This window comes from Excalfactoria chinensis, chromosome 2 (assembly GCF_039878825.1).
Source record: "Excalfactoria chinensis isolate bCotChi1 chromosome 2, bCotChi1.hap2, whole genome shotgun sequence".
In the NCBI taxonomy this organism is placed as follows: Eukaryota; Metazoa; Chordata; class Aves; order Galliformes; family Phasianidae; genus Excalfactoria; species Excalfactoria chinensis.
Window position 1 is genome coordinate 55,065,165 of NC_092826.1, and position 20,315 is coordinate 55,085,479.

The 20,315-nt window shown below is 35.9% G+C and overlaps 1 protein-coding gene across 1 annotated transcript in view; it reads left to right on the plus strand.

Moving 5' to 3' along the window:
- Window positions 1–20,315, plus strand: part of ZNF407 (zinc finger protein 407) — a 332,775-nt gene that overhangs the window by 119,789 nt on the left and 192,671 nt on the right. The window contains exon 4 of the mRNA XM_072330112.1: window positions 15,953–16,027. Within this exon, the coding sequence (XP_072186213.1) occupies window positions 15,953–16,027 (75 nt within the window). The remainder of the gene's footprint in view (window positions 1–15,952; window positions 16,028–20,315) is intronic.

The window sequence follows — 20,315 nt, forward strand, 5'->3', positions numbered from 1 at the left end:
TCGTTTGGGGACAGAATGGCTCTGGGGATTAGTAATTGGATACAAATCCTGTCAACTCCAGACTATCTATTCATGTATAGCTGGTCTTGATTCTGACCACAGGTTGCTACTGTCTGGTGATTTTCTGATAGATTCTTTTTAAAAACTTTGTTTTTCATACTCTGGTAAATGACACCATCAGAAATGGCACTGATGTTTGTTGTCACATTAGAAAAAATCACAGTTGAAAGGGCATGGAAAATGAACTTCAAATAATAGCTACTAAAATGAAAATTGGTGGAAGATAGAGGTGTATTAAGAATTACAGACCAGTGAACTGTGAGTACTGCATAAATTGAAGTTGTATGTTAGAATATAACTATAAAACAAGTCATAATGCCATTGGAACGCAATGTTGCAAAGGAAAAAATTTTCCAAATACTTAAGCATACGTGTAGACTACTTATGTAAGACAGTGAGCAAAAAAGTAGCTTGTTTGGATGCCCATGCATCCTTTAACAAATTCCGCTATAACTGGTGAATATGTAACTGGAATATAAACATACCTTGGTATCAGTGGCTTTAGAGGTAGTTTTGCTACAGATTAGAAATTGGTAAAATATAAACTTTTAAAATGGATTAACTGTGCTCTATCACAAAACATACAACTGGGATAGTGTAGCTGACACAGTACCTCTTTAAAAAGAATATCTCAATTAATATTTAATTACCATCGTCATTATGAGATCATTCTGGTGAAACCGTAGATCATTCCAGTGAGGCAGCTTGTCCATTCTGTAATATCTTACCCTGCACTGCTCAAGCTGCATCTTGATGTTTTATTTTGGAAGTACAAAAGGAAATCTAGAAAACATGCATTTGACACATAACTCAGCTAGTCATAACAAGGGAATTCTTTTTTTGTTTTATTTTTAATGTTGACAAAGGATATTGTCAGTTCATTAATGGGTCACTGTGCTTAAGAAGTTCTCTTGTTGAACTCTCAGTTATGTTTGGAGAGAAATGAGTTTCATTTAGATAACAGGAATTTTAATACACTTTTGGCCCTTGTTATGCCAGTTTCTCTCTCTTCCAGTTCCCTTACTTACTTTTTAGAATTGTACAAGAGGTGCTCTGCAAAATCGAAACCTTTATTGAAATGCTATTATTTTTTCTGGCCCTCTAGCTGCAGCTTAGCCCACACCTAAAAAGTGCTAACAGAGAGGCGCTTGTATAAATAAATTATTCGAAAGGTAGGATAATGTCTATTCTCAGGAACGTTTTTAAGGTTCCCCCTGTCTCAGGGACCTTATCACAGGAAGTGCTGATCATCCTCCTCGTCACGAGCAGCTAAATTGCACGATACCACAGCAGAAGTTATCAGCACTTGTTTTAATACGATTTCAAAATCTGCTTGTATGGGAAATTTCAAAACATTTCAATAAAATTAAAACAAATAAAACCCAAATTTCTTAATGCATCCCGGGAATTGGTATATATTAGAAATCATGTCTGTACAAAAAAAAAAAAAAAAAAAAAAAAAAAAAAAAAGACAGTTGCTTTTTTTTTAGGTGGAATTTTTAAATGAAACTAAATGAAGTTTAATGGCTTATAACATTGCATGAATTTGTCAAAACTGATCAGCTGGATTGCTACACAATGAATACTGAAAATGTTCTGGTTTTTAGGCTTATAATAGCCTACAGCCATTCAAAAGTCAAAATGTTATTTGATGATTTCAGAATGTTAATGAAATTATTATTAATAGCACATATATTAATCTTAATGATATATGTAAATATGGGCAAATATAAAGCTCTGTTGACACCAGAAGGATTTTTCTACCGCTGAAAGTAAACCTGGGGTAAAATTTCAGTGATGGAGCAGAAAGCAGTCTGTATGAAATAAATCAATAAGAAGATTTCTGATGGAGTTTAAAAACGTGCACAAGCACATAGGATTTGGAGTGCTTGCTAGTATATACACATTTTCAAAAAGGAAAGGACAATTGTGCTTACTTTTATATCAGAAGAAAACAGTATCAGGCAATATAAAATGCTTTGCTTTGTTGTTGTCTTGATTTGTTACATTATCATATCCAATAAATGTGTATGTGTGGGTGTTATTTGTTTTATTTTTTGGAGGAGGGGGGCTATCATGTATCATTTTCCACTGGGGATTTGTTTGGTTAGTAATTTGTTTTAACTGGCTTGGTTTTTGTTTCTCCGCTTTCTTTAAGTTAAAATGATCTTTCTCTTATAAAATACATGTAATTATGATTTTCCATATTTGGCACTGTTAAGCAGCAATATGCTTTTCATTGTTGGCTTCTTTACTGCGGGATATACATTTTTAGGAATGTAGTGGATTTATGTCTACAGAATGTAGGAATTTCTTATCTGTAGTTATATGTAGTAAAGAGCTTGGTATATTTTTTACTTTCATATCTGTCTTTGAAAAGCTAGATTTTACTAGTATGACATGATCTCCATATTACAACGCAAAAAAGAGAGAAAGAACTTTATTATATAGGAGAATTTCATGGCATTTTACCTGTTGAGGGCCCTGTAGAGCCAGAAGTGTAGTACAGTGACTTGACTAAGTGACAGACAGTAGCAGCCATAGTGTCACTGTGTATTATCACCTCGTGCTAGCTGGAAGCACTCCCTGAAGCCGATCTAGGTTGTATAGTCCTAGATGAGGTCTTCATGGGTGCTGACCATAAAAAGTTCATCAAAGTAATGAGGCGAGGCGAGAGCTTGGCGCTCATGGGCAGAGCTCAGCACCAAGGAGTGTGAACTGGCTCCAGCTGTGACAATAAAACAGCAGGTGGCTGCTGTCATTAGGGGTGGCAGATGAGGCAGGGGACTAACATTCAGCCCACAAAACTCTCATTTGTTAGCCATCGCCACTGTACCATGCAAAATAGCTTCCATCTCAGTCAATTTTACTTTGCAAAATATTACACAGTCGCCATAAGAAAATTAGAGCCTTGGGTTTACAGGTTCCTTGGATCTTATTATCAGAAAACTCTGTGCTTGCAGGCTAGGTGGAAAATTGGACTTTTTTCTCCACTGAACGGTTATGGGATCTTTACAGTAATTTTATAATATGGCTTTTTCACCCAGGCATGTGTTTATTGGTTAATATTTTGGATTGTTTTATTCATAACTCTTTACAAAATCAATTCCATCCATCCATTCGGCTGTGTGTTGCATGTAACACTGCCTGCTATTCAGTGCTTCAAAAGTTGCATGCTGATCAAACTAATCCTGTCACCAGGTCTGCCCAGATACTGAGATTTCATGTCATAAGTCGTGGCTTTGGTGGTGCTGAGAAAACATAAAGGAACATAATCCTTTGATTTTGGTTTGGTTATTTTAGCTGGAAACAAATGAGAAAGCATTCTGTATATATATTTAATTTTTCAGAGGTCATTTATGCTGCCTAAAATGTGAGTACATCTGTAGCTGAAAACCCTCTGGTCTGGTGCTGTGGTTTCCACACTTGCCACAGTTGTGGCCGTATTTTTGAAATGCTTGGACAGGAATACAGGATAGGCCTATAAGATCACATGACATTGTCCATGATGTTTTATGTCATCAAACTTTTCTTTACGGTCAGTGTTGAGTGTTGGTGTGCTTCGTCTGTGACAAAACTGTGGCTCACAGTTGTGTTTGCTCTTTTCAGCTCATAGAGAAGTCAGTTGTTACAGATTTTAGAGAGGAGAATTGTGTTGAAATAGGAGAAATATATTTAAGCAACTAGTAAAAGGGAATCTGCCAGCTTCTAGCCACTGATATGTTCAAGTGAGAAGATGTAGGCCAGCTCTTCAAATGTTTCCTCAGATTTCTTAACTCATATAAGAATGTTCAGAATTCTTTCACGTCTGGCAATTTTTTATAACATAGTATTCTGTTTGGTTCAGCTGAATGGTTTAATGCCAATAGAGTCAAAACATGACAAGAGCATCCGATTACCTAACTTCTTTTGCTTTGTTTACCCACTAGCACAAAAATGAAAATGAATAGGTAGACCTTGCTCAGTTTCTTAAAATGTCCCAAATTCATGTTCTCCAGGGACAAAGAAGCACAGATACTAAATAGCCCATATTTTAATTATATCTTCCTATGCATGTGATGGTTTCTAAGGCTGATATTAATGATGTAAATTTCATGAAAAATAAAATATCATGTAATAAAATAAAATGGAATAGTGCTATGTGTGTGTTGGTACATGTGCTACCTCTGCTGCCAGGTTTCATTCCTGTTAAAAACTGCTGGATTCCATCATTCCATACTAGCACTTAAACCTAAGGCTTTATGGTTACAATGACAGCAAGGATCAGAAAAGGAAGAGCCCTATAGCGGAAGTGTCATCTCAGAAAGACTGACAGTAATTTTACTGTTAAAAAGACGTGGTTTATGTCTCTTTACCTAAGCCTCTTTATAGGGCTAAGTTTTCACTTTGTATATGAAACTACAGCTCTGTGATTTATTCTTGTAATAACTTATCTCAAACTTTTGGCTGACAAAACAGAAAAAAAATGAATTCCGGTTGTTGCATTTTTTCAGGCAATCTAGTAATTCTCTTTTCTTTTTTAAATAACATACCATAACATTTTGTTTTCAGTAAAACTTATTTGTCCTTCAAGGGTTTGTTCATCTGTACACTCAGGGTGTCTGTATATGTATATGTAGGACCTTGAGATCAAAGGTGTTTTTTTTCTTAATTCCATTGGGCACATGTATAGATCCATCTTTCTCATGCTTGATTAACTCTGACCATTTCTGGCCACAAATCTCAACTACTGGCTGAGACTGGTGTATTCTTTGCCAGGGAACATCTTCTGCTGTGTCACAGATATCATCTTTATGACTGTACTGATTTGTCTAGTATATAACTCCTTGTTTTTCCTCATACTGATAATGGGGTTTTCAGAGCTAATGTGTGCAGCATCTATACTGGATTGCAAGAATGTGTCTTTTGGTGCAAAATGTACTTCTAAATTCAGTGGTTTATTTTTAATTGTATTTATTACTTCAGTAAGAGTTGGATCTCAGGTGAGTACTCTATTAATCCTGGAGAAAGCCTTCAACACTTACTTCCAATTTCAGAGTTTTTATTAAGCTTCTGCCTTTAGTCAGTTCTTGACTCACAGTCTCAGAAGAGGCAACTTTCAAATGTTTACAGAGAAGTTAATTTTTTTTCTGAGATCAGGTACAAGGATAACTTGTCCGTTCCCTTCTCTGAAACTTGCCAGCATAGAATCACAGAATTGCTCAGGTTGTAAAGGACCTTAAAAGATCACTGAGTCCAACCACATTGAGGCACTCAGCCTCTGAGGTGATGGACAAAGGTTATTTCAGCACTAGTCACCTGGCTTTCCACTTCTTTGTCTGAAGTGAGTCCAGCAGATCAAAGGTAAACCTAGCAAGGCAAACACTTAAGCACTTGGCAGCTTTAGTGGCTAGTAATTCTCCTGCTAAGTCTGTGGCTGAGGTGGTGAGAGATGATACCACTTGCCTATGGGACAAGTGGAGTAACAGCCCAGTAGCCACCTGGAGTTCTCATTTGGATAGAGTTCCACACTGCTGGTTCCATGTTCAGGGTCAAAATTTGAGAGTTCAGTAGATCTGTGGTGGTTGTGGAGTGCATACGAGTCCTTCTGGTCTGCTTATTGTGGTTTCCTCTAGCAAACAGTGTTGTGTTCCCCAACCAGCCTCTTTCCTTTTCAGTGGTAGGGGGATAAAGTTGTTACATATCCCAGTTTTTGGGGGATTGGAGCTGGCTGAGAAAAGAGTACTGGGAGAGATTGAAACTGCTACTGAGACTGAGAACTGTGGAGCAAACTTAACATTTATGTTAACTACTAGCTGAGGTATCTTGTAACTATGAAAAATCAACATTAATCATAGTGAAACATGGAATACAGTAGCCAAGTGTCAGGTGTACAGTTGCCAGTGTTTCATGGTTCTTAGTCTCTGAGGTAGGAACAGCCAGGATAGAGAACCCTTGGACAAGCTGGGGGTCCTCATTTTTCCTATGCTACAGGCGTGTCTATAGTACACAAGTATTAGATTAATTTTTGTGAGTTGAAACCAGTGTGATCTGAAGGCTTACCTTCTTTTTCCTCGGCAGGAACCAGTCTGTTCTGATTTGTCCAAGCTGTTGCAGTGATTCATGCATATGAATGATACTTCTCATTATTAGAGATTAAGTGCTTCTGTCTTCATTTTATGCTTTTTATGCAGTTGCAGCTACCTTGTTGAGCAGATATTTTGCAGTATTCTGCTGTCTACCTTACTTAACAGTCTTCTGGGAGGTCTGGTGGAAGGCAATAAGGACATATCTTAAAAATGGATTTAATTATCAGGAATAAACAAATCAACCAGCACTTGCTGTTCAATGTTAGACCAAAACCTAGGACAAGTTTCTCACTATTATCACAGATCAAGCAGGCTGCAGCCTCTTAGGTTCAGTTGCTACCTATCACCATCAGTGTTTTGAAATTGTGGGTAAACTGTCAGTAAAAATAGTATATGATTTCTGACTGTTAATTCTGAGCAATTCAATTATCAGACAGTGACCAGTTCTTTTCTTTGTACCCACAACTTTGCGATAGGACACAGGCTATGTATCTCCAGAATTGATTGAGTTAGGTATGATGGCCCTGTTGCTCGAGACCCTATGCATTTTTCAACCTGAAGTCAACTGCCCTTAGATATCTTTTGATTTCCTTTAAAGACAGGCAGGAACAGATTCTTCTGATAGCAAAGATATTACTCTGAAGATAACTCTTCCTGTAGAAAATCTGCTTAAACCTGGTAGCTCCATCTGCAGTAATATTTCTAAGCAGTTAGGAAGAAAACACAGCATCTGAAGTGACTTTGTTATAGGAAGAACAAAAGATTAAAAAAATAAGGATTCAAAAGAACAAAATGATTTATTTTTATTTTATTTTTATTTTATTTTTATTTTATTTATTTATTTATTTATTTTGCTCTATAAATTTTAAGTTGAACTCAAATTTTGGAAATCATTAGTCTGTTGAGAGGGAGAACTAATTCATAGCCTGCGCTGTCTTTCTGAGATGAAGTTGAGAGGTCCATTTTCTCCTACTGAAGTCTTAAATTTACTAGGGACATAAAGAAGCCATCAGTTGGAGATGTCAGACTGGTGATCTGAGAGCAACATGTTTACAGGCTTTGAAAAACACAATGTACACATCAGTCTACTGAAATCAAGGAAAAAAAAAAACACGTGCCAGCCTTTTAGAGTTGACACTTGCAGATAGTGACAGGCAACATCATTTCCGTTCTTTATCCTGAAGCAGATTAGTTTGAAGTCTCTTTCCAGATGCAAAATGATGATAGGTGGAACTGATGTCTCCTGCATCATATTGTGGCTATGCTTAGATGTGAAGTACTGAGCATGCTAGGAAATGGATCGTGGATGAAGAGACAGAACAATGCCTGAAGAGAGGAAGGAAATGGGAACGGAAGGGAGCTGTTATAGGAACGCTGGAAGTATGTACTGAAAGGAAAAAGAGGAAAAGGGCAATTTTGTGGTGGCAAAATTGGTAGGTGCCCTTTTGTATATAGCTGAAAATCTTGATGTATGTTGAAAGCATTTCCAGAGTTGTATTTATTACAACAAATATGTTCTCTGGTATTGTTATGTTTCAGGATGGTAATGGTAATTTATTTTAGATGCAAGGCACTCTAAACACTAAGCCTAAGGTGTCATTTCAGAACTCGCAGAAGAGTGCTCTGTGCTCTGGTAAATTGAGAGACTGATATCAGGCTACAGAAAGCATTGTTGTTTCTGTGTTTTTTAATACTCTGTGCAGCTGTTAGATTACCAAACACCTGGTAGAGGTGACAGTTACAGATGTTTGATAACCAATGAAAATTAATAGGACATGTGATTCTTCTAGCTTAGAAGTGATTTGGTAAGGTGTGTTTAGAAATGTAATTACATAGTGCTGTTGTCTACCATTATCACTTAACATTCATTAACTCCTCTGAATGTTGAAACAAACATTTCTGGTAGCGGTACTAATTTTCTCATATATTCGTAACGTGATTACCTGACAAAGTGAACACCTTTTGACTTCAAAGTTTTTGCCACTGTTTCAGCTATTTTTAGTCTGCTCATTAAGCAAACAAAATAAATTGAGAACCATTTGTTTAGTTACAGGGATCAGTTTAGAAATATCATGTACCATAAGCAATCTTTTATTTATTTTAGTTTCCATAACAGAATTGTGGATACTTAGATGAACAATAGGTCAATTCAACTTCGGTATGAAAGTTCAGGTTTAAAACAAAACAAAAATATTGTTATTACATTTTATTTTGCTTGGGAAGAATACCCAGTTGCATATTGTTCAAGTAGATTGTTATTTTTAGTAATGGTGCATGAACAACTTCAGCTTCATTTCTAAACATAGGTGTTTGGGGAGAATTAAAAGGTAAATTTCATAAAATTGATTGCTTTTTTTGTTTGTTTGTTTGCTTGTCTGACTGGTTTCACTGGTCATTAATTTTTAGTTTATTCATATAGGATATTTTACTGTGAATGTTGGAGCTTTTAAAATTCCTGATGTTTGAACAGGGGATGTTGAGGGGACACAGGTGCTTGAACCTTTCCGTTGTTCATTTGAGGTCGCTTGGGGTGCTTTTGGTGTTAAAGAGAGATAAAGCAATAAAAAAGTAAAATTAAGAATGAATCTGTGGCTAACTTACAGGAAAACTTTCAGGTTCAGTTACGAAATAAGGGGCTTGAGGTGAGGTACACAATTAATGAATAAGTGAGTTCCCTCAAGATCAAGGAAATAATGAAGACACTACCGATATTTGTTTCTTTTTGCCATAGTCTTTGCAGTGACAGGCTAATTTCTGTTCTGAGTAGTTTATATGATGTACATCTCTTGAAAAAGGGGTGGTGAGAAAACTTGATAGCTTTGGATGGTATGAGATTTCCAGGTTAGGCTGAGTGGAGCAGAAGAGGTTGTTTACTGTTATGTTTATTTTTTATTTCTCTTCCTTTGTACCCAGCCTTTTCATGCCAAAATACATAAAAGGAAATAATTATGCCCATTGCTACTAATTTATGGCCATGTGACTAATAATTCTTTCACATCTTGAAGGACACAGATTGGTGACAGGAAGCAACAAGAATATGTTGAGGGATTTTTTCTCTCTTCTGGGTGATAGATGCAGGAATATGCAGGAACAATACAGCCGATTGATTGATAGTGTGCAACTCATCCATAATGATCTGTCTGATATAGCAGTAAATTATTCGTGAGATTGATGCAGGTCATTGAACAGCACATTGACAATCCTGTTGTCTGTCATCCTGTTCAAAGCAAGTCAGGAAGAGTAGCTGCTGTGATACTCAAGTCTGCATTGGATGCAAGCTGTGTACAGGTGTTCCACTAATGCAGTAATACAAGCTGTTGTCTTTTTTCATTTTTTTCCCTCTTCTCTAGGCATCTTGACTTCAGTGTTAGTTCATTCCAAGTAAAACGGTAAAAATGAGATACTTTAAGAAGAGAAGGTTGCAGTCTTTTGCACTGACAATTGCATATTCCCCTGAAACTAATTTTTGAAAATGTTGATTTTTGGACTTCAGCAGTGGTACATCCTCCATGGAAAAGTTAATACATGATTGTTATATAGAAAAGTGTAAAAAGCTTCCCCAACTTTCAAACATAAGGGAGAAAGGCTCATAATTCTCAGAACTGTAAAACTTATGTTTGAGTCATTGGGTTCTATGAGTTGCCATAATCTGCTGTGGTTCTTGTCTTGTTAGCAATGGCAAAATGGTCCCCATTGACCTCTTCTTTCTCTTTCAAAAGAAAAAGTTTGCATTTTCCAGTCTCCCAAGTTGTTCGCACTTGAAGATGGGGAGTAAGGAGCCACATATGCCAGACGTATTTGTCTTACTTTTCAGTCTGATCACTAGAGTTAGTGAGGGTGGAGCATAGAATAACCATACCCCTCTTTAATATCTGTGGTCAGCAGGGAGTGTAAGCCAACACATCACAGCACTCTTAACACTGCAGCCTGAGTGATTACACGTGAGTTGTTAACCTTCTGAAATGCTATTGATATTTTATTTTTATTTTTTAACTTAAGAAGAACAATCGTAGTTGTGGGTTGGAAGTAAAAAGACCTGCCTCATTTGGCTGCTAAGTGAGTCAGCAGGAAATCCCAGCTTTTCTATGCAGGATTGTAGGACTTGACGTCCTGTCACTGAGGGCATGAAGTCTTTCAGATATTTGGATGTTTTCCACACTAGACTTCGTCCTGCCAGATATTTAGTCGAACCTGACATCCTGTCACAAAGGACATGAAGCCTTTCAGACTACTGGATATCTTCCACACCAGACTCAGCCCTGCCAGATACTTTCTTTTAAATTGAGTCCCTTGCGCACGGTCATGCAAGAGAGTTATCAGCATCCCAGTCTGGACCTTTCAGAATCAGCAAACATCCACGAATGATGGACTTGACGAAATTCCCAAGAATTTAAACTTCTGATGCATGGAAAAAAAGATTACTTGTATATAGAAAACCATTGCTTTCTGGGCAGTTCTGTGTTTTCCTCTATGTTCTTGTCCCTGAAACTGACCTGCTGAATGAAAAGTTCTGCAAGAGAGAGAAGGGATTTGGTTAGCAAATTTTTATTTAATTATGAGATTTAAAAAGTTTAGCTTTAAGTTCATATAGACTGTTGTTTGTTATTAGACTAAGTGCTTATTTGAGTGTGTGAAGTTCTACTTTTGTATGCAGTATGGGTATAAATCATTAATGACACAAGTTTTATTGAACATGCTGAAAATCATGTGGCTCATGATTTGCCTTAAGAAATTGGACTATTTCTTTTCTTTTAGTAATTGATACTATTGGCGGGACTCCTTGTGAACCACTCATTCAACTACAAACAATTGAGGTTTACAGCATGTCTCAAGAAGCTATAAAGAAAAAGAACACTGCAGTCAGGGAATAAGAACTACCTGCATCTGTGTTGCTGTTTAGTTGCCTAAACATACTGTCCCCTTTCTTGGCATGATCCATGCAGAATGCTTTGATTTTATGGCCTCTTGCCTCAGATTAAGATACAGGGACAGAAATTCAAGCACAAATCATAGAAAACAAAAGATGGTGCAGACAGAATAATATATTACTTATATTCTGTGGATGCACAGAAGTTTGAGAGATTCTTTTTCTTATTATTTCTCAGAGCTGTCAGATCTTCCATGTGGTTTATCCAGAATGGTAAACCAGCTCATCCTTTCTGAGTGCCCCAGACTTATAAGAAAACCAAGATAAAAGATCTGATTGCTGACAATTTAAAAATAATAGAATTATATTTGGCTAAAATAAATAAATAAATAAATAAATAAATAAAGACTTTGGAGGAGCTTTACTAAAACATCTTAGAGATATCTGGGGCACGTACCTATCATTTAGTAGCTCGCCTGTATTCTCAGAGTTAAATTCCCATTCTTTGCAGTTTAGAGTAGTTGTGAAGAATACTGAGAATATTAATAAAGGATAGATATTTGTTGTTCTGGACTTTTCTGCCATCACTGAACATCGCTGTCCGTAAGGTAAATTCTCTGAGGCTCATTGCAGTGCTGTGTACATTAAGAAGTAATTTAAAATTGCTCTTCAGCTGCTGCATAACAAGTCTGTAGAGTCCCACAAAAATAAATTCTGGCTTTCTGCACTAGTTAGGCTACAAGATGGCTGGTTTGTTGATGTGGATGCAAGTGTCTTTCTGGTAGAGGAAAGATAGAGCTCCATCCTTGGAACTAGGCCAAGGCTGACAAGTAAATGCTCATGAAACAATGAACTGTCACAGATTTCATGACTTTATGATCCAGAATATTTGTTTTGTTTTGTGTTTGTTTTCTTTAGCTTGACTTTCCACTAAGAGAGCAATACACATTAAGAAGGCTTTTGTAGATTCAAGCCATAATAAAACCTAGAATCTTCTGCCTTCTCAAAAATGATACTTCACAGAGAACCATTCTCTCCCCGCGGAGAAAATGAGAGAACAATATGTGACAGATTATTCATTTTCCTTGGGTACTGTGATGATAAACATTGTACATGCTGAAGAACTTGTACTACAGTAGAATGAAAAGTAGAAGTCAACATTGTTGAATATGTTTCTTTAGTCCCAGAATTAGAATTTCCTTTGTTTCTTTTGTACATTAAAATGTGCTTTTATAACTTGTAGACAAGTCTTTAGAGGCTCCTAAATCAGTTACAGGCTTTCTCGTGGTGAATCCAAGTGCTGTTTGAAGAGTGCCATAGAATATGAGTGGACACATTCCTGCAAAGCCACAACTCTTCCGAACTGAAAACAGAATATTCTGCAAACTTATTTTGGGAAAGGTGCTTGTATGTTTGTGATTGAAAGTTATTTTTATTTATTGTTTCTATGTAATAAAAACAAAAAAAACCAAAAACAAACAAACAAAACAAAAGCTGTCCATAGGGAACGTGGATGCTATTCTAAAGCTCTGTGCCACTTCTCATTTTGTTTTTCATTTGTCCTGGATTTTTAACACAGAGTTGCATGTGTTGGGGGATAATGCTGGTGTGGAGCCAGAGTAGCTGAAAATCAATAACAAAGTTTAAACAAACAAACAAACAACAAAGCAACAGCAATGAGAACAACAAAACCACGAACAAACAAAAGATTCTCCAGAATGTCAGCGAGTACAAGCAAAGTCCTGCCTACTCATGTTTCCCAGTGCAGGGAGAGACTTCTGGGAGCAATATTCCCTGTGCATGTGGGGAGCTTTCATTGGTCAAGACTTGGAACTATAGGATGGACATTTCTTCCCTAAGAGACCTGAGCCTTAGGAAATTAGTGCAGCTGTGACTGCCTGTCTTCATGTGAACTGGGAATGAATATGTTCAGGTCAGATTTTGTAAAAACGATTCCAGGCCTATAGTCTGTCCTGGTTTGCGTCGATTAGAAACAGGAGGAGTATGGCAACTTTGGATGTTTTCCTACTCCTTCTTAATGCCTTTTTTGAAACCAGTTAATTCAGTTAATTGGTTGCATTTGAACACTTCTGTTTCTACTGTAGTAAAGAAAATAAATTTACAGAAGTCTGAGTCAGTGCTTATTGTAAGCTTGTAAAAAAATTCCGCTTCATTTGAAAATATATCATGGCAACTTGTCTAGAAATCGTTCACTCCTTGAGTCCCTGTTTGTGCCAGACAAGCTTCCCTTAACATTCACTTGAAAAGACCAAGGCTAAGTCATGTCAACTATCCAATTTTGACTGTAGCTTAAGCGTAACTGATTTACCTCAGCAGAGGTGAGTCAGTTGTTGGAGGAGAGCAAAACAATATTTTTTGATTCCTTAAAACTGTAATTGCTTGGAAACATGGAATTACTGAATGTGCTGAAAACACTTCTTTGTGTTTTCACTACCCACTATCACAGCTCCCTTAAAGTTTCGTGCAGTATTTGTTAAATATAAGCAAATGGTTTTTGCACCTAACCTTTCATCGTGTTGTCCTCATATTCAGCATCTCAAGCAAAACCTTTAGTCTTTGTTTTTATTCTAAGGAAAAAATACTTTTTGGAACTAAGGGCTGACTTTTTCTTAGTAAAAATTCTGCATTTCATTCTCAAGCAACTTTTAGTTTCAAGACTGGAATATGCTATGTGAGGGATGTTCTTGAGGTGTGCTGAGCACTTCAAGCTTGCACAGAGGCAGGCTGTGCTTTTAAGTAAGAGTCTTCAGGCATTATGTTAAAAGCTTAAGTTACTAGTAATTGCTGAGACTTTTATTGAGTCAATCTTCGTTTCATTTGTGCTTTATAGCAGCAGTGAAATGGTTGCTCCGTATCAAACATCTAATTGGAGATTAATTGCTTCAAATTATTAACAAGGCCTTTGTCTTTGATATTTGCAGGACAGTATTTCTGTCTGTACCCCCTGCAGAGATGCAATGTAAGAAGCATTTGGCTTTTGTTCAGAAGCTTCAAGTATACAGACTCTAAAGTAGAAAAAAAAATCCCTACAAATACTATGTAACTGGTTGGAATCTTTACCTTCTATGTTTCCTACGGACACTTTGCTATGTAAGCAACATCAAAGTGCCTTTACAACTTGAATTGCACATTATCCTTTCACGGTAATATATATATATAATAATATATAATAATATATAATATATAATATATAATATAATATTATATATATATATATATATATATATATATATATATATATATTTTTTAAGGGAAGGTTTATACCAGAATGTGGAAATATTACTAAATTAAGATCTGTTAGGTACATTTCACAGCTGTGAAGAAATTGTTGTTGTTTCTGCTGAAAAACAGGAAAGCGATACTTTTGGAATGCCTTGTGCTGTTATTGGAACACATGATTTTACTTCATTACAATAATTTTCTCTGCATATAGTGATTCCAGTAGTGCTTGCATACTAATAATGATCGTGGTGTGATAGATTACCCATGGTTGTAGTGACTTATACATTGTATAGCAGAAAGTAGTTAAAGCATTACTTATGTCTCTTTATAAAAATTATGAAGCCGTGTCATTTAAATAACATAAAATTATATTCTTACACCCTAAAGGATGCACAAGAGAGATTCTCTGTAGAAATGTGAAAGTGCTGAAAGTAGATCAGACATGGAGAAGCTACACTGTGATATTTGTAAAGGAAAAGTACTCTTTCTTGGCTTTCCTGGCTAATACATGCTATAATGCTGCAGCATTTTTTACAGTCCTTCCATTGTCCATTACTGCAAACACGTCCAGATGAATTCAGCACTTAATGTTAAAAATCTTATAACATGCCAGTTTGATTTGTAGCCCTTCATATCATGGAATGCTAATTAAAATCATATTTTTGCATATGTCATGCCTTTCATGTACATATGCAAATAGAGTCTATTGCCTTTCAGCTATTTGTAATTAACTTTATGAAGGACAGCTGTAATACATAATTAACAAAAATGTTTGCAAGCCCTTTTCACACTGAAAGTTATAGCAGTACAATTTTTGCTTATCAAGGGAGCTGTTTTAGTTTGCAGCTTCAGTCTGATATCTAAATTGTTTGAAACAGTCAAATGACATAATTAAATTGATGCTCAGGTCTTATCAGCAGCAAAGTGGTACTCTGTAGGTTCTTATCTGTTTCATTACATATATCACTAAAATTCAATTAAATTATTTGTGTTTTGTTTGGTGTAAACACAATGCCAAGTAGTGTAAATGTTACTGCTGTTGTGGATGTCTTGAACAACGTCTTGCCAGTTTCAAGAATACTCTCAAAATGTAATTGCAAATGTGTGCTTCACTTCTTTCTTTCCCTTCTTTTCACAAGGCTATAAAATAACCAAGACTATTAATTTGTTTCCATGTATGTTTCTTTAAATAATTAATACGGTGAAGTTTGACCAGACAGAAGCAGCGATTAAAGCATCTGATCTTGCTGTATTATTTTTATTACTCTCATTAAAAAAAATGAAACTCCTATGAAGAAAGGTTGTAGGATGTGTCCATTAGACTTAAATAAATTCAAAAGTGTAACGGAGACTGTATCAGTTCATAACATGAGACAATGCAATTTAAGCAAAGTTGGCTAATTTCACAATGTTATATAAGGCGTTCTAATTTACAACAGAAAGCAGAAGCAGTTTTTCTGTTCTTTGAGAGGTGATGTATGGTTGTGTTTGCTTATTTGTAATGAAAATACCCAAGTGAATACAATCTGAAGAAAATTTGTCACTACAGAATGGACTCCCAAGTTTAGAACATTGTCTGTCAAACTTAATGTTTTAATTTCAACATTAGAAAAATATGCTCAAGTGCACACTCAAAACTGACAAAGTCTGTACTTTAAAAAAAAGAAAAAAAAATTAATAAACAGATGTTTCTGTTTTTCTGTTTGTTCTACAGGGTAGCCTTTGTGATGAAGAAGCATTTGAATACTCATTTGCTGGGCAAGCATGGAGTTGGCACACCCAAAGAAAGGTAAGTTTTTACATTTTTTCCCTGTTTTTTCTTTATGTAGTATGTGTTGCCTGGAGTATTTAGCTTACCCAAAATTACGTCACCTGGACTTTTAGCTCAACTACTACTACATGCTTAACATGCTTAATTACACTAGTGTGCTCTTCACATGTCTATAGGAGTCAATAAAAAAATTGGCTTAGAAAGCAATTCTATGCAAAATGCATGATTTGCAACTTTTGGAGCAGATTTTCAGTAGGCGATATTATTTCCTTAGCATTTCCATAGTAATATCCTCCAAGTACAGAACCAAATATTTTTCATTTTTTTTATCTATCTGGCATTTCTGCTCATAGGTTCAGAAAAAGGCTTTCTTGGATAAGTGTTGAATACTGAGGTCAAATCCACCAAGGTAGTTTTCTCATTGGTCATGGGCACAACCAAAGATCCAGTGTTTTGACTTAAATAAATAAATAAATATATATATATATATATATATATATATTTTCAATTTGTACTCATTTACTTAGTTGCAATGTTTTGTTGTTGTTTTTTGCAATCTGAACAGCACAGTGTTTGCAGATAAGCGGAATTTGCCGCTGATTTACAGGTCACATTGTGTTATAGCTACTGCTTTTCTCTTGAATTCTGGAGGCAGCTCGAAACTTGATGTTTTTTTTTTTTTTTTTTGGATGGCCAAAAGATTGCATATTCTATTTCAATTTGTGTGAATGAATGCATCTTCCCTACGAGATCCAATGGTGGGTGCTTGATTATGTTTCAAACGGTGCCATGTTAAAACTCATTCTTCCGGTGTAAGCTTTTACAAATAAAGAATATTTCCTCTTTTTAACACAAAAATGGGGAAATTAAACGGTAACCATGAACTGCAGGACATCACTTCAAAACTCTTCCTGGGTCACGTTCATTTTGTATTAAATACCATGGAAACGGCAGTTGGCTGGAGCCTTCCGTTCCTCACAAGTTCATTACATTGTAGTCACTGAGCGAGCAAAAAGCAGGATTTTACATTAACACAGCATACACACCTCTTATTTGACTAACTACATGTTTAAGCACTTCTTTTATTCTTTAGGAGATTGCCTGTCCAAAATACTTAACCAGAATTTTCCTAAAATGTGTTTATGTAGAGATTTCAGGTATTATTTTTTCATCTAAAATGTAGAATAATGCATCAGAACAATTAAAATCTGATCAAATCAGATATTGTACTAATGTTTATGCTGGTTATCTTTTTTCATAGCACAACTGCAAAAAACATGTTTTGCTCTAGTGGCATGTTTTGGTACTGGCAGCATTCAGTATGTTGTTTTCCAAGGAGGTGCTTGCTATGTAATCATCATAAATACAACATAGAGAACATCTGCTTTACCACAGTGGATAAAGCATTGTGGTACACTGTGCACAAAAAAGATAGAAATACAAATATTGTATCTTAGCCTGACAGTCATAATTTTAATGATTGTCATCTTCGAATGGATTCCTGAGCAGGTAGGATGCTGCAGCCTAAAGCGGTGACTGCTGTCTTCTATTTGTTTGCTTCTTCTGAAAGCCGCCTGGCTGTTTACCCTATTTCTTCCCATATTCCTCAAAGGCTTTTTGCCTGCCCTGTCACTGTGGTAGGAGGAGGAGGGTTCCCTCTCAACCCATCCATGCAGTGGCAAGGTCACAGCGCTGGCAGTCCCAGCTGCCCTGGGAGCAAAGAGCCAAGCTCTGTCCTGCAAACCTCTGAGCTCCATCTGCAGCTTTCCCCTGGGCCAGCATGGAAAAATGATATCTTTGTACTTTCTCCATTTGAAATTTCTTCATCTGTCTTCTTGTTGTTGTTTATCTGCAATGCCTTCTTGGCTGGCACTTGAATTTAATGTAGTGAAACATCAAATAGGTGTGGCAGAGCTACAGCAATGATATGATTTTATAGGAATCTTCCCTCTCTGGTGATTGTGGTTGTTTAAAGCCAAGTGGCCTACTGTAGTACATGCCAAACCGACATTGCTTTCATTTCCACCTTTCCCATAGTGGAAGAGTGTGATGCCTTTTAATGGCTTTAGGAACCTAAGAAATCCTTCTTCAGCATGCTAAAACATCAATTTGGGTATAAACATATTCTAAATTAAATTGCATAATTTTCCTACCTATTTAAAACATTAATGCCTTGATTAAAATTTTGCAAGCTTGCTATTTTTTAATTTCTCTAGAACAATATAATCAGTTTATTCTTTATGTTTTGAATTTGATTCTGCCCTCTGATATGTTGCATATTATAGCAAATACTAATAGAAGCTAGCTAAATAGGCTGTGACAATTAAATTAATAATGCATTTTATTTGCAAGTGTTTAGTCTTCATGGTTTGACTGATATATGCAAAGATGGTAATTTATTAAAAGTAAATTCATGTAATTGTAGTACAGAGTTTGATGAACCAAAAAAAGTTGTCAGCATGACTATCATCAAAACCTGGAAATTCAAATAAGTTCAAAAGGGTGCTTGAAAAATATATTTATACACCTTGAGAAATTGATCTCCTTTTTACAAACTTCTCAGGAAAGAATTTTGGATGACAAACATTGACATCTGAGACAGGCAATAAAAATTACATCTACAATTTAGTGAAGTGGTGCTGAACTAGTGTGACTTACTCTCTAGCTTTCCATTACCCATGACTATTGTTTGGGTTTTTTTTGTAGGCACAAAAGGGAGGTGTTATGGAGGCTGTGGCAGTTTTCATGTGCAGATGTACAAAACAAATATAATTCATAATAAGATTGTCAAATCTTTTGGCTTAAGGGTTAGGATTTGGGGTTTTGTTTGTTTGTTTGTTTGTTTTTAAGACAAAATAGATATAAGGGCCAAATCACAGAAGCTTAAGAAAAATAGCCTTGAATATTGCGTGCACATTTCAGCCACAAAGAAACCTAGATAACCTATTGCCTGGTCCATTATGGTCATTACAATTTAATAACTAACTCAAAAGTGGAATGTTTTAACACAAACATTCTTTTAAGATATTTTTTCCTGTTACTTGAACTGTGATACTGATTTACTGTCAACTGGAATGTATCTCAAAACTGGCATGTTATCTGCTAAGTCCAAGGCCAGTACATATTTGGTACTTCAGTGTCAGTAATCTTCATGGGACCTATAACTATATCTTATTGGTGGGATAAATCTTTGGCTACACCTTTATTGTGTCTTGCAGGCAATATGGTTGAGGACGAGGTGAATGTATCAGTAGCGTTAATGCCGCCGAGTTCTAATTTCTCTTAGAAATTATGTTAGGTGTAAGCTGGGGCAAAGGAGGACCAACTAAGATGTCTCATTGCTGAATTTAAAGTATACAAAAATAGGAGCAAGAAAATAAAAATGAGCTTGCTAAGTCACCCAGCTGTGAGACTGAATTTTGCCACTGTTAAGGACAACTCTGGATTTCAGAGTACAAAACTACATTTATCCTTTAAGATATTTTTTTTCAGTGCAAATGAGTAATCCCTTTGAGTCTAATAGGAGCATTCATGTATATATAAAGTTACTCAGATTAAAAAAAAAATACTTGCTGAACTGGAATTTGTGTTCCAGGACATTTTCTTCAAAGATCATTAATAGTATGGTTTTTTTTTAAGGTCATTCTGGTCTATATTCATGCACTTTAAAAATGGAATATAGTGCTAATATTTTAAATGTGGGAGAACAGTAATTAGTGACAGACAGGGAAAAACTTAACCAGGTCTTAGAGAACAGGGAGAAAGTTTTTACGGAAATTGCAACATGCTCTGGTTCCATACTCCTTTTGTCAAGAATTTGCCTGTGTTTTCTAAGATTCAGAGATATCATAATGGTTGAGCAATGCTATTGTTGTTGTTATTGTTGGTGGACTTGTGTCTGAGATCTCAAAAGCCATTAGTAGGATATTTAGGAAGCTGCCAGTTTCTACAGAAAATATATCCTTCAGGAAATTAGAAGTTATATTCCTTGGTATAAGTGACAGGCATAACTACAGCTATGATTTTCAGTGTACTTGCATAAGCCCATGTGAATTCTGGAATATCAAATGCTACTAACATGTGGTATAGCTATACTAAAATATATGAATCTGCTTGGTATGTCATTGGAAGGCATTACCGATGTCTTAAAGAAAAGCAGCCAGGAAAAGTGGATGGGGATTTGATGTTCTTTATGGATGTAAAACTAGAAGTGAATGAAATCTTTCAAGCCAAGCTTCTAATTCTTCTTTTGAAGCATTTGTGATTATGCGGAGAAACTTTCTCATAATTAGGTTGTTAATTTCAA